The 16,368-nt window shown below is 39.3% G+C and overlaps 1 protein-coding gene across 2 annotated transcripts; it reads left to right on the forward strand.

The window, feature by feature from the left end:
- The first annotated feature begins 6,877 nt into the window (after positions 1-6,877).
- On the forward strand, positions 6,878-11,666 carry lgsn (lengsin, lens protein with glutamine synthetase domain). 2 transcript variants are annotated; one of them, XM_084714707.1, is made up of 4 exons: positions 6,878-7,179; positions 7,371-8,079; positions 9,944-10,110; positions 10,401-11,666. In XM_084714707.1, exons 1-4 carry the CDS (start codon positions 7,156-7,158, stop codon positions 11,592-11,594), a joined length of 2,094 nt encoding a protein of 697 aa, XP_084570833.1. In that variant the 5' UTR covers positions 6,878-7,155; the 3' UTR covers positions 11,595-11,666. The 2 variants fall into 2 exon arrangements, with proteins under 2 accessions (XP_084570833.1, XP_084570834.1); XM_084714708.1 differs by having other exon boundaries at positions 6,882-7,179; positions 7,351-8,079.
- The last annotated feature ends 4,702 nt before the right edge of the window (positions 11,667-16,368 follow it).

A 16,368-nucleotide genomic window follows, 5' to 3' on the forward strand; every position in this document is an offset into this window, starting at 1 on the left:
TTTATCCACAACCCTACTTTATTCAGTTTACTGTCAGAGAGGAGTAAAGAAACAGAAAATATTTACATTTAGGAAAAAGAGGACTTTTTTTTCTTATAAATAGTCCTACTAATCACAACATAACAAATATAACATAAAGCTTCTATACTTTTCTGTAAGTCCTCAGAAAGTAATTGTACCTCCATTGTACCTCTATCTTCAGGCTGTGAGTCTCCTAAATTTATCCTCCACACGCCATCATAAAAAAATATTTTATTTTTATGATTTATTATTATAGCAAATTAGACTTGCTTAAAAATAAAGCAGACTACACACAAAAGAAAACAATCCACATTGATATATATCATTGTCTTGTAAGCCCATGTAGCAAGTGATAAAGATCTAAGTAATTATAACAATGAGTTTTCATATTTAATTATTCAGTTAACTAGATAATTCTAATTTTTGTGAATTTTAATTCCCTAAATTCTGCTGTGCCCGCACTCTGTCAGTCAAACTAATGGAGAAATAAGGAATCTCTTGTTTTACTACTTTACGCTTTAATAATATAATCAAACAGAAACATATTGAATCTAAAAATACTGGAAACAGCCTTTAAAATAATGGCACCTGAAGATAAAGAGGAAGATTCATATCTTTTTTCTTTTTTTTTTTTTGGTACCATTGTGAATATGTGACTGTCTAGTCTGCAAATACTTAAGAAAAAAATCATTGTATATCACCAATATGGTGCTAAATTCACTGCTGCATCCCAGCTTGTTTCTCCAAAATGTCAAAACTTCATCAGAGAAAAGACAAAAAGTGAAAAATTGACTGAACTTCCTCTCAACCTGTCAAAAACCAGTTTCATCAGCCGACAGGTGAATTCGTAGAACCTGTGATCCAAAACACAAACAAAATGTTGACAGTGTTATTATGTGTATGTGTATTTTAGCCTGCACTCCTGCCCTAAAGCATTTACTCTACATGTACTTATAAGAAATGGTGAGAATGGAGAATATTTTCTGTTGTCAGATATCTGAAACTTCTACTTTTAGCCTTGATTTTACACGATTAAAGCTGTCATTTATTACCTATCAAATATCTAATTTGTGTCCATGTTTTGTCGCCAGTGACACACCTTGAACTCTATTTTGAAGAGAAGCCCGAAGAACTTCCTGTCCTCCATATACTGAATTGTCTCCAGCTTGATGCAGCTCTTTAAAACCCCACCCTGAAAATGTGAGGTGTTCTGCCCAGACATCTCCCTGCCTCCATGCTGCACAGGTCAGGTGATGAGGCCCCACTGCTCCCTCACCTCCTGGAGCCACATGTGGACACCAGAAACCATCCAGAATTATAAAGACTGAAACATTACTACCAACAAAACTAAAGTGGGCTTTCTCTGAACACATTCACCAATATATATTATTAATTATTGGGATATATTGAAAAATAGGGAAAAATCTCATAAAGCTTGTATTTTCACAGTTTAAAGGTCCAATGTAATATGTTTTCATTAATGTATAATCTCCTGATAATAAGAATTGTTGAGTTTTTGTCATCTTAGATCGAACTCTTTGTATCTACAGAATGCGTGGGTCCTCTTCCGTTGAAGCCGCCATGTTTCACTGTCATGTTTCTACTGCAGCACAGAATGGACAAACCAAACACTGGCTCTGTTTACAGCTTTTTTTTTTTTTTTTTGCAAGTTTCACAGCCACCGTCGATTCTCCTGCACACTTGGAATGGAAGTGTGAGGCGAAATGTTTGCAATCTGCGAACTCGCCACTAGATAAATCCTGCACAGCGATCCTTTAAAGTCAGTCCACATTTTGATAAAGTCTATATGTTGAGAATAAAGTTGAAATATTGAGAATAAAGTCTAAATGTGGAGCAATGTCGAGAGTGAAATAGAAATGGTGAGAATAAAATCAAAATGTCGAAAAGAGGAAGTCAGAATGTCCAGAATAAAGTGTAAATGTGGAGCGTGAAGTTGAGGTGATGAGAAATTATGTAAATAAAGTCAAAATGTGTAGAATAACGTTAAAATACCACGTCAAGAATGGTTGCAAAGAAAGTTGAAATGTCAAGAATAAAGTTGAAATGTTGAGGATAAAGTCGAAATGTCGAGAGTAATGTTAAAGTACCATGTCAAGGATGAAGTCGAAATGTTAAGAAATGTTGAGAAGTGCTGAGAATAAAGTTGAAATGTCGAGAAATGTCAACAATTAAGTCGAAGTGGTTTCTACTTTATTCTCCATAATTCGACTTCATTCTCAAAATGCAAAATAGTAATAAAAGCAGCTCCAATTATCTCAAAACCGTGGCTAATGAAACTAAAACCACAGTAGATTTTTTTTTGCATTTCTTTTTTAAATCAACTTGCAGTTTTGACAACAGTGAGTCTGTGCAGCTTCGTGTAGGTCTGTATCATTAATCAGCCCACTGAAGTTGATACTTGAGAAGAAGTGAGGCTGATTTCTGAGGCGATTGAGTCCTAATTAAGTTTTAACTTTTCACTTGAACAGGTAATTTGATGTTTAATTCCAAAGTCATCAGTGTGTCGTCCTGAGTCATCGATGCTGAAGTCAGAGCTGAGTCATCAGAGCTGGAGATTCAGACCAATGAGAGCCACAAATACAGAAGGCCTGAGGAGGAGGGAAGCTCAGGTTGTGGAGGTATGGAAATCTAACAGCAGTATTAGCAGGTAGCAGAAGAGTAGCAGGAGAGCTGGCAGTCATAGTTGCTAAATGATATTTAAACATTGCTTACTTTTAAGAACCAATCGTTCTGGGAGCTGGGACCTACACTGTTACCTACTGTCACGTCTTTTATCCAGTTTAAAGGTAAAATTCACCACTTTTCATGTGGATATCCTGTCAGTGTTGATGGTAAATGTCATCAACTGAAAAAAGAAAGCTGAGTTCTCCTGCTTACAGATCATGTGGACAGTTCCTACATGTACCAGGATGCATTGCATTCAAGCTCTTGATGCCCATGCCCATGTTGCTGTGCATCACCACCCAAGCAGTTACTTTAGTGGCCAAAACATTTAATTAGATGACAAAAACAGGGCATGACAAAGCCTTTATGGGGCCCTAAGCTGATGGGCCCCCCAACACCATACTACTGGTTATTGCAGGGGTCTGCAACCTTTACAATTAAAAGAGACATTTTGGGCCAAAAAAGAGAAAAGGAATTGTCTGGAGACCTTATTATTTAATTTTCTCTTTTCCCTGAGGACCTTTCTTTTTTTTTTTTTTTTTAAATAGCATTCATAGCTAGCTTAACTTTAGCACCATCAAAATTTAAAGAAAAGGGCACCGAGCCACAGATGTATGTTCTGACGCTTTTTAGCTGACAAAATATCCTTTGTTGTATGGGCTAGATATTTTTACAGTTAAAGAATGTCAGAATCAATTGACACTGTAAAAAAAAAAAAAAAAAGCTGAGACAACGCAACATATCAAGGCAACAGATTTTTGAGTTTTAAGCCCAGTTTAAACTCTTGAGCTTTCAGATGAATTTTAAAAGGTTTTAATCTTTAGTTGAGCTAATTTACTATTTGTCAATTGTCAAATTTCTGAGTTTTAGAAACTCAAAAAAATGTATTTCATATTGGTCACAGTGCGATGTGAACCTTTGTCATTATTTTGGTGCCTGAAATTTAAACGTTTTTAATTGAAAATTAAAAAGAATTTAAAACCATCATTCACTTTCTGTTCAATTAATTTACTCAATGATTTTTTTTTTAATACAGCTTTTTGGGTTTTCTAAAACTAAGTTTATCTGAAGGAGAAAAGTTAATCATCTCAACAAAAGATTTGTAATTTGATAAAACTTTTTCAAAACACAAGAATTTGAGTTGGGCTCAAAACTTAAAAATGTATTGCAGTACGTTGCCTTGAAGTTTTTTCATTTTTACAGTGTAGACCTGCAACAGTGACAAATGAAAATTAAAATGCTGTTATTCTTTTCTGTATAATTTTTTGCCAAAGCCACAGGGAGCCTCTGGAGAGCAGCTAAAGAGCCACATGTGGCTCAGGAGTCACAGGTTCCAGACCCCTGAACTATTGTTACTGCTCGATAATTTGCATCTACTGCAAATCTAACAGACCTGTCATCAGTTTATTGGCTGGAGCTGTGTTGTTTCTATCAGACTAATGTCAGCCTGGCATGTTTTGTTAATCCTAAAAGGACAACAAACTCACAAGACTCATCTGGTGTTAATTTGCACTTTAATATTAATTATTGGGAAATGTGACAGCAGCTCTGACAGAGGCAGCTGGAATTTATTAGACCTGTAGGATTAGCTAACACAATATTTGTGTATGTTTTTGTATCATTAGCATTGACAATAATAAACACAGAGACAAAAAACAAACAAAACAAAACACACATTTCAAGCTCTACTGGGGCCCTGTGGGGGCCCTGCGGGGGCCACGGGGGCCCTAAGCAGGCGCTTTGTTTGTTTATGCCTCAGGCTGGCTCTGGACATATAGACTCATCTAACGCGCCCCCCTGGCCGCCCAGAGACAGAGACTGAAGCTGAAAAAGTCTGTAGGTCTTCCTTAACACCAGTGACATCACTGTGACATCACTGGAGGCAGGAAGAAACACAAATTCCAGCTTTCTCTGTCAATATGGCAGCACTCAGGGTTTCTTTTGCTTCAAGTGACTGCACAAGAGGGTTATCAAAGTCAACTAGGTTCTTGAAGATGTTCCAGCTCTGCAGAACTGAAGAAGCCTCTTTGATGAGAGGCAAAACATCTTCAAGAACCTAAACAGGTCCAGTTGCCCAGGATAACCCTAACATCCACATGAAGAGTGGTGAATTTTCCCTTTAAGGTTATACACAGCGTCCATCTTTCTAAATCAAGACTGTTTCAATTTTGTGCAAAATAAAATTATTAATTTCATAACTTTACTATCTAGATGTTGCCTACTCCTACACCGGAAATATCCTAATCTCCTAATGTCCTGAAATAATTTTATAATTTGGTACAAGGTTTTGGGAAGAACATCGATCAATTGGTGCCCTTCCAATAGATCAGTTCCAATAAACCTTTGGCTTAAAACTTATTAGAGCACAGCAGGTCAGCTATACGTGCAGAAATGTGTAATTCTCTCCACAGACAAGCACACAATTCAACACATATAAACAACAAAGTTTAATAATAAGTGAATAATAGATGAATATTTGAGTTTAAATGGAACAGTTGCTTAATCGAAACTTTCCCCATAATTAGGAGTTACTAGGAAATTTGTTCTAGGAATTTCAGCATAAAATAAAGCCTTACCAATCCTTTTGCATGCTGTTTATTCACACTCCGCACAGACTGGTTTGTCTTTGTATCAGGTCATTTAATTCCTCAGGGAAAATCCTCCAATACTAGTGGTTATAGTACATATATACACAGTATATAATATATCAAATATTCTCCATGAAGCAGATGAAATGAGCCTGTGTTTATTCTTTCCCAGTGAGTCATACGGTTGCCAGTTAAAAGAAAGCAGGAAGAGATAATTCAGATAATTTAATCTGATGTTATATTTTGAGGTTATGGCAGAAAAGTTCCTTGCAGTCGCTTAATTTTTTTAGGCTTTCTGGCCTTTACTGATCCAGCTTTAGTCAGACAGGAAACGGGGCTGAAAGAGGGAGGAAGACATGCAGCAAAGGGCCACAGACGGGAGTTAAAAACATGGCCGCTTCTGAGGACTGATAGCTTCTGCACATGGGCTGCATGCACCATCAACTGAGCTGCTGGGGCAACAACAAACAAACAAACAAACAAACAAAAAAACATGTATACATCCATGTATGCAAGTATGCATAAACACAAAAAAGTTTTGGCACATCTTCTCATTCAACATTTTTTAATTTATATTTATTATTTATCTACTTATTAATACTGGTGACATCAGAACTGGTGACATCATTTGTAAAATATGAAAGACTCTCATACGCTGTCTTTAGCAGTAGCAACCAAAGATTAAATAAGACGTGTTTTAAAGTCTTTTTGCTTCTCATTGTGGACCTATGGTCCTCTCCTATGCACCCGTCCACCTGCAATTTTTTTGCTCTTTGATACATTTTGCAACAATTTTGCAGAAGGTCGATATGATATGAACCATTTCTTATAAAAAAAAAAAAATAAATAAAAAAAAAAAGAAGACAAAAGAACAAACATGTCTTGGTACTAAACTGACCTGGTGGTGAGACTGTTTTATCTGTAAGAAGTGAAATTAAGCAGGAAAACTGAGTTTTGGAGCTATTAGCTGCAGAGATGTCTGGCTTCTCTTAATTATAATCAAACTAGAGAGCCCTCAGCTCTGGATCTGTTCCAGTAGATCCAGAAAAGCCAGTGGAACTATGTTTGTTCTGCAGTAGAATCGACTGGAACTACTTTCTTTCAACTACAGAGAAAGTAGTTCCTACATGAAACTGCTCACAACAAACTCTGGATTATTTTGAGTAACCGGGTCGTGATTTCTGGAAAGAGACATTGCTGTTGAGCATCACAAGCCAAGTGACATTTAGTTCCATTATGTTTGAGAGAAGACAGATGTTTCTATATCAAATATCTCCAAAACTCTGCAACTCACACCTAAAAATATCTAGATGGATAAACAGGTAAGAGGACACATATGTATTTTTGTTTTGGGGGTGAACTGCTCCTTTAAACATTCGTGTTCAGCCCCCCCCCCCCCACATCAAGAAAACACAGTGTTGATTGGAGAGTGATTTCACTCAGACAGCAGCAGCAGCTCTTTAATGCACAGACCATCACTAACGGCAGCCATTGTCTGCTCCTCACACTCGTGTGTTTTCATCTCTCTGGAATAAATACTTTTGCTCCCATATCCTTCTGGAAGCACAAACAGAGCTGCTGAGCTCTGCAGTTTCACTTCGCAATGACACAAAAGCAACAGTGAATTGTCCCCACAGGCAGCCAATGAGCTCAAAGCAGCAGTGGTTCAGTGTCCACCGGCGGCCGGCAGCTGCCAGTTTCCAGCCGGACTCCCGCGGGTGTTGGGGGGCAAAAAGAATTTTCTAATCCGTCACCATTGTACCAATTGTCTATAAAAATTAATGTGCGAGTGAAGCTCTGCCTTCACATGAGGGCTATCAAATTCCAAATCACAAGTTCATGAAAGAGTTCAAACAAAGAAATGAATGACTCTGAAGATTTCAAGGTAACAACTCCACATCTAACTTTTTCATTTGAATTTTGTGAATGGATGCTGCAGCTTTGGCTTCAGATACATAATTTTTTTTATTTGTCTTTCTTGACTTGGTTGGATCTTGATTCCTTGCACTAACTCTTTTCATATAAACTTGACCATCTCTTACCATATTTGTGATAGACCCATTGTGTGTTTTCCAGGAGGGTCAGAGTAGAAGCAAGGACCAGATAGATGGCACAGGGATGAGCCTGGGCAACAGGAAGGGAGTGAGGGTGTCTGGGAAATACTCGCCTCCGGTGGACTGGAACAGCGGAGGAGGAGGCCCATCCATCGTCCACGCTCCCAACAGCATCTCTTTACCCCCAGACAGCCCCACTGTGATCTCCATCTGCCCCCTGCCTCACAGGCCCCCAGAGCGAGTAGATGATCCCAGGATGGATGAACCTGCTGGTGAGGACTGGCCCAAAGAGGTGTCTCCTCAAACCAGGGTGTCCTTCAGTGAGATGGGCATCCCCCGGGAGACCATGGAGGAGCTGAAGACCATCCTGAGGGACAGTCCTCTGCTCAGCATCCGCGGGAGAGATGATGGGAAGCCGGGGAGTCCATATACGTACCTCCACGGAGGCAGCAACGGCAGCGGTGGCAGTGGCAGTGGTGGAGGTGGTGGAAGGCCAGATGGACGGCAGGAAGATGGAAACCCCAACAGGGCGTTCAGCACCTTCAAACCCCACTCTGACGCTTCCAGAAGGGGGCCCAACTCGAGAGAGAGCACATCTATTCAGCTGCCTCCCAGCATGGATTCATCCAGCTCATTCAGGTCTGATGCCAACACAAATAGGCAGCCTGGAGTCAGGGCACACACATATTCAAGCGGCAGCTCCTGCGGAGAGACTGGAGCTTCTAATTCAGGTTGGTGAAGCTTTGGTTAAAAGACGAGTTTATCCCTGATACGAAAGAAGGATTGATTGAATATTATCAGATAAATTAGATCATTTTAGTTCTTTGAGGATGAACCATTATCAGATGCTGGTTCACTGCATTTCAACACTCAAGTCATGTTTTAAAATCTCTAGTTCCTATTTTGACTTAAATTCAATAATGTATTGACCTCTTTAACGTGAAAATTAGCTTTGCAGTTCTTTAATTTCTAGGAATTTATTTGTCAGTTAGTAAAATTATCCTGGCATAGCGAACCGGAAGGATCATCCTTAAAAAAACTCCTGAATCATTAGTTTTACATTTGGAATGATGGATTATTGCTTATTTTGAGGTTGTTTTTCAGTGGGATTTGATTTTACTGGATTTTTGTGACCAAAACTGATACTTAGAGGAGAAATATAAACTTGTTGGTGCTCTCTGGTGGGAAAACATTCTGTACTGTAAATCAGTCCCTCCAGGTTTTTGTGGGCTTTTGTTTTTTAATTGTCAAATGCCTGATTTCATGGCAGCTTTTCAAAAAAAATGTGATACATGTTGTTTAATGCTTTCTTTGAGCATTTTTTTTTTTTTTTTTTAAATAATTCATTAAAAATTAAAGGCAAGTTGTTTCAGGGAGAATATAACCACAATCTGTCCTGAATGTTCTAAGTAAGCTTAAAAGAAAGGGTCAGGATTTGACAAATTCAGCTAAATATGCTTTATTTGTGAATGCACCTGTGGTGGTGTTCCACAAAGAAGCAAATTTTTTTAGAGCACCAACTAAGTCAAAATCCAAGTGCAAAATTTTAATACATAAAAGTGCACAGCACATTGATAAATGTCAATAACACTGACGAACTGTATGAACTTTTCAGTACTCTTGACAAAATAAAAACAAAAAAATTAAAAAGATAATAGATAAGGAAACATTGAGTCGGTTCATTGAGATATGTATGTATGACATTTGTGTGGAGAACTGTTATGATTGATAGAACACGTAGAAAGTTACAATTATTGGTCAAAGTTGCAAAGTTGTGCAGAATTCACGGAGATGAACTGTTGCGATTGCAACATTGCAACTTCCTGGAGGGACTGATCAATAAACTAAAGTCATCGACAGACAAACAGATACCGATATATCTGCAAGAAGATAATATCTGCTGGGCAGGTTTATTGTCCAGCTGTACTCAGTACTGACTTGAAATCAAACAGAACTGGTTTGGGATCTGACTTTGGCTCGAGTTAAGTGGTTTTGACACCACTGGAGCTTTGAGTTTTCCAGGAAATACCAGAGACACTTCATAGAACTTGACACTGGATGCAAAAATGGCACCAATTCAAGTCAGTGAGAACTGAAAAGCTGAAGTTAGAAAAACTTTTCAAGCTTCCTGGTTTACTTCGGTGGTATGCAGCCTGCTGAATATGCGTAGTGATGTTTCTGCTGCTGGCCCCACCCACTAGATCCCACTTGGCCCATAGACTTTACATTGTGATGTCACAGGTTTTTAAAATCGCTTGTCTTGTCACAAGGAAAGTTTTACAAATATAAAATTCATAATGAAAAGAGTCATAGTTGACCTTGTTTGCAGTTCAAGGTGTCCTTGTGAAGAAAATGCTTTTTGGGTCACAGGAATGATTTTTTACTGCAATACCACAAGTAGCCACTGGGAAAAATCGTGAGCAAGGCTGAGCAGTAATCCCACTCCAGGTTCTATTATGTGTCCATGAGAAATAGTGACAGAAAAACATAGGTTTATATATGGCTGTTGTTGTTTTTTTTCCAAAAATTGGATGCTTAGTACTTGGAATCAAACTGTCCACTGTTTTTGCAGATATTTCAAACTCTTTTCCACAGATAACGGAAACGAGGTTATCGAGATCTTTGGGAACCAGCGGTTCATCTCAGCCATGGAGCAGATCAAGCAACAAATCGCCAGAGAAAACATCAACTTCGTCCGCTTCGAGGCCACTGACCTCCACGGGGTGTCCAGGTCCAAGACAGTGCCTGTCCGCTTCTTCCATGTAATCACCCTATCTATCTATCTATCTATCTATCTATCTATCTATCTATCTATCTATCTATCTATCCATCCATCCATCCATCCATCCATCCATCCATCCAGAAAGATTGTTGTATGATTCAGAAGAGAGGAAATAGGGGGAAAGAAATAGCACAAATGCATCAGAAATAAGCTGTAATGCAAATACATCAGAATGTCACATTTAACTCTAAAAAATAAAAATGAATGAGTATATTGAGTATGTTCCCAAAATGTTGAACTACTGCTTCATTGTAAACGTTATTTTCACAGGAGAAAGCGGTATATGGGGTACCAATGCCAAGAAGCTATTTGGAGCTGACCCTGAGCCCCAAGAGTAACGAAGTGGACCACGCCAACACCGCCAATTTCAGCAGCGATGTCCTGCTGATCCCTGATCTTTCGACCTTCAGGGTTTTACCCTGGGCCGAGCAGACAGCCCGGGTCATCTGCGACCCGTGCACGGTGACAGGAAGCCCCCTTCGCACTTCCCCTCGCCTGATCGCCAAGCAGCTCCTCGGCCAGCTCCAAAGCATGGGATTCTCCTTGCACTCGTCCTTCACCTACGAATGCTGCGTCCTCGGAGCACCGGACCGGATCGGACCAAAGACACTCATGTTCCCGGCCACCACCCTGCTCAGCAACCATGACCTGCCTTTCTTCCAGCAGCTGGTGGACAGCATGTACTGCATGGGCGCAGATATAGACAGCATCGCCTCCGCAAGCGGCCCCGGCCAGATGGAGATCAACCTGAGGCCAGAGTTTGGGATTGCAGCCGCAGATAGCGCCTTCACCTTCCGCACCGGCATCAAAGAGATGGCTCGTAAACACAGCTACATCGCAAGCTTCTTCACCGATGACGGCCTGTACAACGCTGGGGTGCTCTCTCACAGTTTGTGGGATGCTAACGGCCGCCGTAGCCTCTTTCACAGTGGGGAGAAGGCAGGCGAGCTGTCTGAGATCGGCAGGAAATGGCTGGCTGGGCTCCTCACCCACTCTGCTGCCCTGAGCTGTCTGATGTCGCCCGGCCTGGGCTGCCGGAGCCACATCGCCAAGACGATCAAAGACCCCAAACGAGTGCTGTGCGCCACCTGCGGCTGCAACGATAACAGCAGCTCTTTCAACATCAAGTGTCATGGTGGGAGGGAAACGCACATCGACAACAAGCTGGGCTCAGCCATGGCCAACCCCTACATCGTGCTGGCTGCCACTGCGGCCGCGGGACTGGACGGCATCAGACGAAACCTGAACGTCAACAGCAGTCTGAACAAAGCCCCCAGTCAGCAGAAAGAGTTTGCCATTCCAGTGAAGCTCGACGACGCTCTGGAGGCGCTGGGGGAGGACCAGGTCATCCGCAGTGCCCTTGGAGAGCCATTTGTTCAGTATTTCATTGCCATGAAAAAGTTTGAGATTGAGACCCAAGAACTGGATGATGAGAGGAACAAGTGCCTGGAGTATTTTATCTAAAAACCCTCATCGTTTTGTAATATGAAAAACACACTTCCTCCTGCCACACAAATAAAAGCATGGAAAACAGCAGCTTGAATAAAAACGCCTTTTATTTTATATATAATGTTGATACCTTATTATTATTTTACAGATTGTAGATATTTTTGAGTTATTTCAAAATAAAGGTATAAGTACACCCTCATTGTACAAAGCAGCATTGTGCAATTTCTTTGTTGTGTTTATACACATAATTTTTTTTACTTGCAAGAACAATACTGATGCAGCTGTTGCTCTGACAAGTGTGAACATAGAAATTTAAGTACATTTTTAACCAATATGATTAAAAAGACCTGCACACTGGGTGAGTATGCCACAGAAACAAAAATAAGTTGCAACACTTGCTAAGAACGCACCTCCCCATCTTCAGTCTTGTCAGTACTTGTTACAACCTCTTGGGGTCGCTAACATGGCTGCTGACTTCAAGTCTTCCTGCATAGAGGTACTTAGATCAAATCCTCAGACTCAGAGTTTTTTAGTTAAAGATTCCATCTTTTCACAAAAAAGAAAACCTAAATATGACTTTAAAGGATAAGTGCTTTTCGTAAAAAAGTTGGTATCATTTTCACATTGTATACTTATATTTATAGTTTATATCAGATATAAAAACCTGTAAGTTGCATTTGCTGTTGCAACAATCCACATTTTCACATGTGACTTTGCACAATAGAAATGAACAGAAAAAGCATTACTTCACCCAATTTACAAAAACATCTGAAAAAAAAAAAAAAAATTCCAAAGTCCAACTGACTCTTCACTAAGCCCCATCTTCCTTAGTTACTGTTGCTATGCCTGTCAAGCTTTCCGATTGTGCAAGAATCCATCTTGCCAGGCTTGAAGTTATCCATTAGTGTCCTCACCAAAAGTGGGGCAGCCAATCAGCATCTTAGGAAGGACTACTGGCAGCTATGGCTGTGGCTTTAGGTGTGACATCTCTAATAAACAATGGTGGCTCCTGAAGAGGTTAGCGTAGATACTGTGATCAGTTATATTAGAACTGGAGAGTATTTTTTCATTGAAAGAAGAGCAAAGAACAGCACCGAAGGCTTTTCTCCATGGAAAAGATGTTTTTGCTCTTCTCCCGACTGGCTTCGGCAAGACTTTGATCTGGTTGGTTAAAGTTTGCCCATGTTAGACGTGATAGACAGATGGTTCATCCAAACACCTGCCAAATGTTCTTTGAAAGTGCTTGCCATTTTCCAAACAGTTTCTAAGGGAGACCTCCCAGATAGTTTTATGTAACAATACAGTGATAATGGTGACAGATTTAACATCAAAACTGGTAGCAATTCACAGAGAAGTAACAAAAGCAGCTTCTTATAGCTGTCGACTGAAGATTTTGTCGACTAAAATTATGTGGATCTGGCTAATTAGATAAGATAAACTTTATTGATCCCACACCGGGGAAATTCACAATGTAATTTAATCTAAGCTAATGCTAATGCTTAAACACCTTGAATTAGCTGAGAAGTCTGACTCCTGCTGACTTTAATGTTTGTATCTAACATATTTTAAAACAAGAACCCAGTGAAAGTGTCTCCTCTAAATATGTAAAGTTACTTAACAGCTTAAAGACTGAGTTAGTGAAATAGTACACGTATATGTATATGTATATGTGAGAGGACAGAAATACAGTCATTAATGTGCGAAAAAGAAGCGCAGGAATCAGATCAAGTGCAGCGGACCTTGAGACACTCACCCAGGGATAAGAGCTGAACTAACCCGACTTTGACCTACGAGAGCGAGCCACAGAGAGATGCACCACTTTGATTCTGCACCAGCCGACATCCTCCTCCTCAAACCAACACACAACAAATGTGGGATTAAGCCATGAGTTTAGAAAATAGAGTAGCTGATGGTAACGTTACTGCAGCTAGTAAGCTAGGATTAGTTAGCCGTACATGCTAATGCTTGTAGTTTACATTAAAGCAGATAAAGATGAATTTGTAAAGTAATGCAAAGCTTGACAGGCCTGTGGTGTCTTGCTATGTTTGCTAATCTATGACTGAACGGTTACTGTTTGCAGGGGGGCTTAGCAAAGGGCTAATTAGTTGCTGTTCTTGGTCTTTCAATCATATCACATGATCTTCCTCAGCATGAGAAGTTTGCCCAGTTGTCATGAAACTGAAAATGTTCAAACATGGACATGCCCTTAAAGTCCTCAGAGAAAAAATACATTTAAATCTTTTATTTCAACACATGCAAATGGCAACTGGGCAAAGTCCATCTGCTGAAAATCATGTGACCTGATCAAAAGCTCCAGAGCAGATACCGAATAGACCTTAAGGCTTGATTGTTTTCTGCTGTTTCTAAGGTTTTCAAAAAAACAACAACTGATTTGTGACTTAGAATATCCCTTAATGGTACATATCCACACAGAAAATTTCATTTTTACTTGCCCAGATTTAGAGATATCTTGTCTCTGAAAATTCTGCTGCTGCACAAATACAATGAAGGCAAACTGAATTTAACTAGTGCTGCTATTTGCATTGAAAAATTAAATTCAAAATATTCAACAGCAGCTTGTCTTTCCAGAAGTGGTGTCCTTGTTACTCTGTATAATCAGCAGACTTCACTGTGATCAGTTTTCAAAGAAACTACTTCTTCAGTAGATTGTAGATCCAATGAAATCTGATCACAGTGAAGTCTGTGAAATCACTAATGAGTCACATCACATGGACTTTGTGACTTCTGCACGAGAGATATCTCATTAGTCCCGCTGAAATCTTGTCTTCAAGGCTACATTAATCAGAGTGGTTGTACTGTATGTTTTGTTTTATCTATTAAACATATGGACTTCACTGTATCACAGCCGTATGCTTCAAACATGAATATCTTCAATGACACAGAGAAAATGAGAAACACAGAGAAAATGTACAACATATGTATTACAAAAATATATTAAATATATATAAACCAGAGGAAATAGTGCATTTGTTGGGGACTATTTTCAGCAGTGAATTAATCCACATTTAGTGCTCCAGTGTCGGGATGGAAATCAGGAACCGGTTTCAGTTCAGAGCGGGTTCCACATTGTCTGATCCATTGGTATCGTATGCCTCTGAGCCAATCAGTTCCCTTTATCCATGCCGGCATGTTTCTTCTGACAGATGATTGACTATTTTAATAAAAAAAGAGGAAGTGTCATTGTCCTGCAAGCTAAAATAAGCTGTAACCCTAATGCTAAGAAACGTATCTCTCCATCTTCAATCTTTAATACGCTGACACACTCTAATCTCAAAAACCATTGTTTTCCAGGTGTAAATTAAAAAAAAAAAAAAAAAAAGTTTTGTTTTTAAAAAGGGTAAAAAATACATAGTTTTATTGTTTTAAAGGCTCAGTAATTTCCTGGAACAGCCACTCACCGTAACTTATCAAATGTAAGTCAAACAGGAAGAAATAGTGAAATGCATTTGCAGGGACTATTTTCAGCAGTAAATTAATCCACATTTATTATTCTGCACTGTGCAAAACACTGATATCAAACTCATGCATCTAGAAATGTTCCAGAGTGTTGATTCAGTTCACAAAGAAGATGACAGTGTTAGCTGTAATATGTGTGTCAACTGATCATTTCAAGTCAGTAATGCTGAAACATCTTTCTACAAAACCTGGGCTTGAATTCCATAAATTCCATGTATTCGACACCGCCTCCCAACTGAGTAGCATTTCCACCACACGGGCACGCTCAGCAAATTTTTGAGAACCGGTTCCAAATTAAACAAAGTGGAGCTTTTGCACACCAGAGTCAAACGCATGCCTGTCTTTACTCTGATCCTACACTGTGTTCAGACACAGAGATCGTAAAACAGTCACACTGACGCTGTAAACCTGTGTAAACTTTTTATCCACAAAGAAAACTGATCTGGAATCAATAAAGGAATCAGTAAAGAGTTAGGCAGATAATTTTAGCAATTTCCATCCCTACAGCAGGATGATATATGTGACTGAGCCAAAATGTATGTTTTTGTAGTTTTGCAAACAGTTAAAATCATTGTTTGCTTTGGCCTTTTCATGGGATTTAGTGTTATTTGTTATTTGTTCAGATACTGATACCAATATCCTAAATGCCTCCGATACAGCCTAAAATCAAGATCAAGTCTATGCATCAATCTGATATCAACTCATTTATTATCTCAGTAACTGGATCCTGCTTCTTCCCAGCAGTGAAGAACACAACCTGAGTCGGGCCGTGCAACAATGATAGAAAACATATTACATACATACATACAGGGTTGAGTAACATACAGTTGTTAAAAAATAATAATAATATACATTTTTTACATTTTCGACTGATATTCAAAGTTCAGGGACAGAAAAGTGGTCTTGAAACATCTCTAAACACTTTCAATATAAAAAAATGTATCATTTTTACAATTTTAACTCCCCTGATAAAATATTTTTTTTCCTGTCTAAAAGCACTATAGTTACAGTGACTCTGTTTGAACTTCATTGTAAACAACTTGCCTCACTGGTATTTTCACATCAACCCTGTTTCCCTGTAACATCCAATTCCAGGTAATAGACAGACACTGATTTAGTAGCAGATACCTGACACATGACGTCTTGTTTTTTTTAACAACAGCTGTAAATATCTTCCCTGATCTTAGTCACATTATCAAACCAGCTCAACACATCAAACATAGCAGCTTGTTCGGTGGCCCTATAGACGAATCCGGCAACTGTTTTTTGTGATCACTGTTGTTGCGATGCCATGTTGTGTCCGTCAGTCTCG

The sequence above is a fragment of the Lutjanus erythropterus genome, chromosome 3 (genome assembly GCF_056507025.1).
Source record: "Lutjanus erythropterus isolate fLutEry1 chromosome 3, fLutEry1.hap2, whole genome shotgun sequence".
Lineage (NCBI taxonomy): Eukaryota > Metazoa > Chordata > Actinopteri > Lutjaniformes > Lutjanidae > Lutjanus > Lutjanus erythropterus.

Excerpts from the sequence above, each read along its gene's own strand:
- lgsn (XM_084714707.1), top strand. The coding sequence starts at position 7,156 with ATGAATGACTCTGAAGATTTCAAG. Across the intron at positions 7,180-7,370 it reads ATGACTCTGAAGATTTCAAG|GAGGGTCAGAGTAGAAGCAA; the intron begins GTAACAACTCCA and ends TGTGTTTTCCAG. Across the intron at positions 8,080-9,943 it reads GACTGGAGCTTCTAATTCAG|ATAACGGAAACGAGGTTATC; the intron begins GTTGGTGAAGCT and ends TCTTTTCCACAG.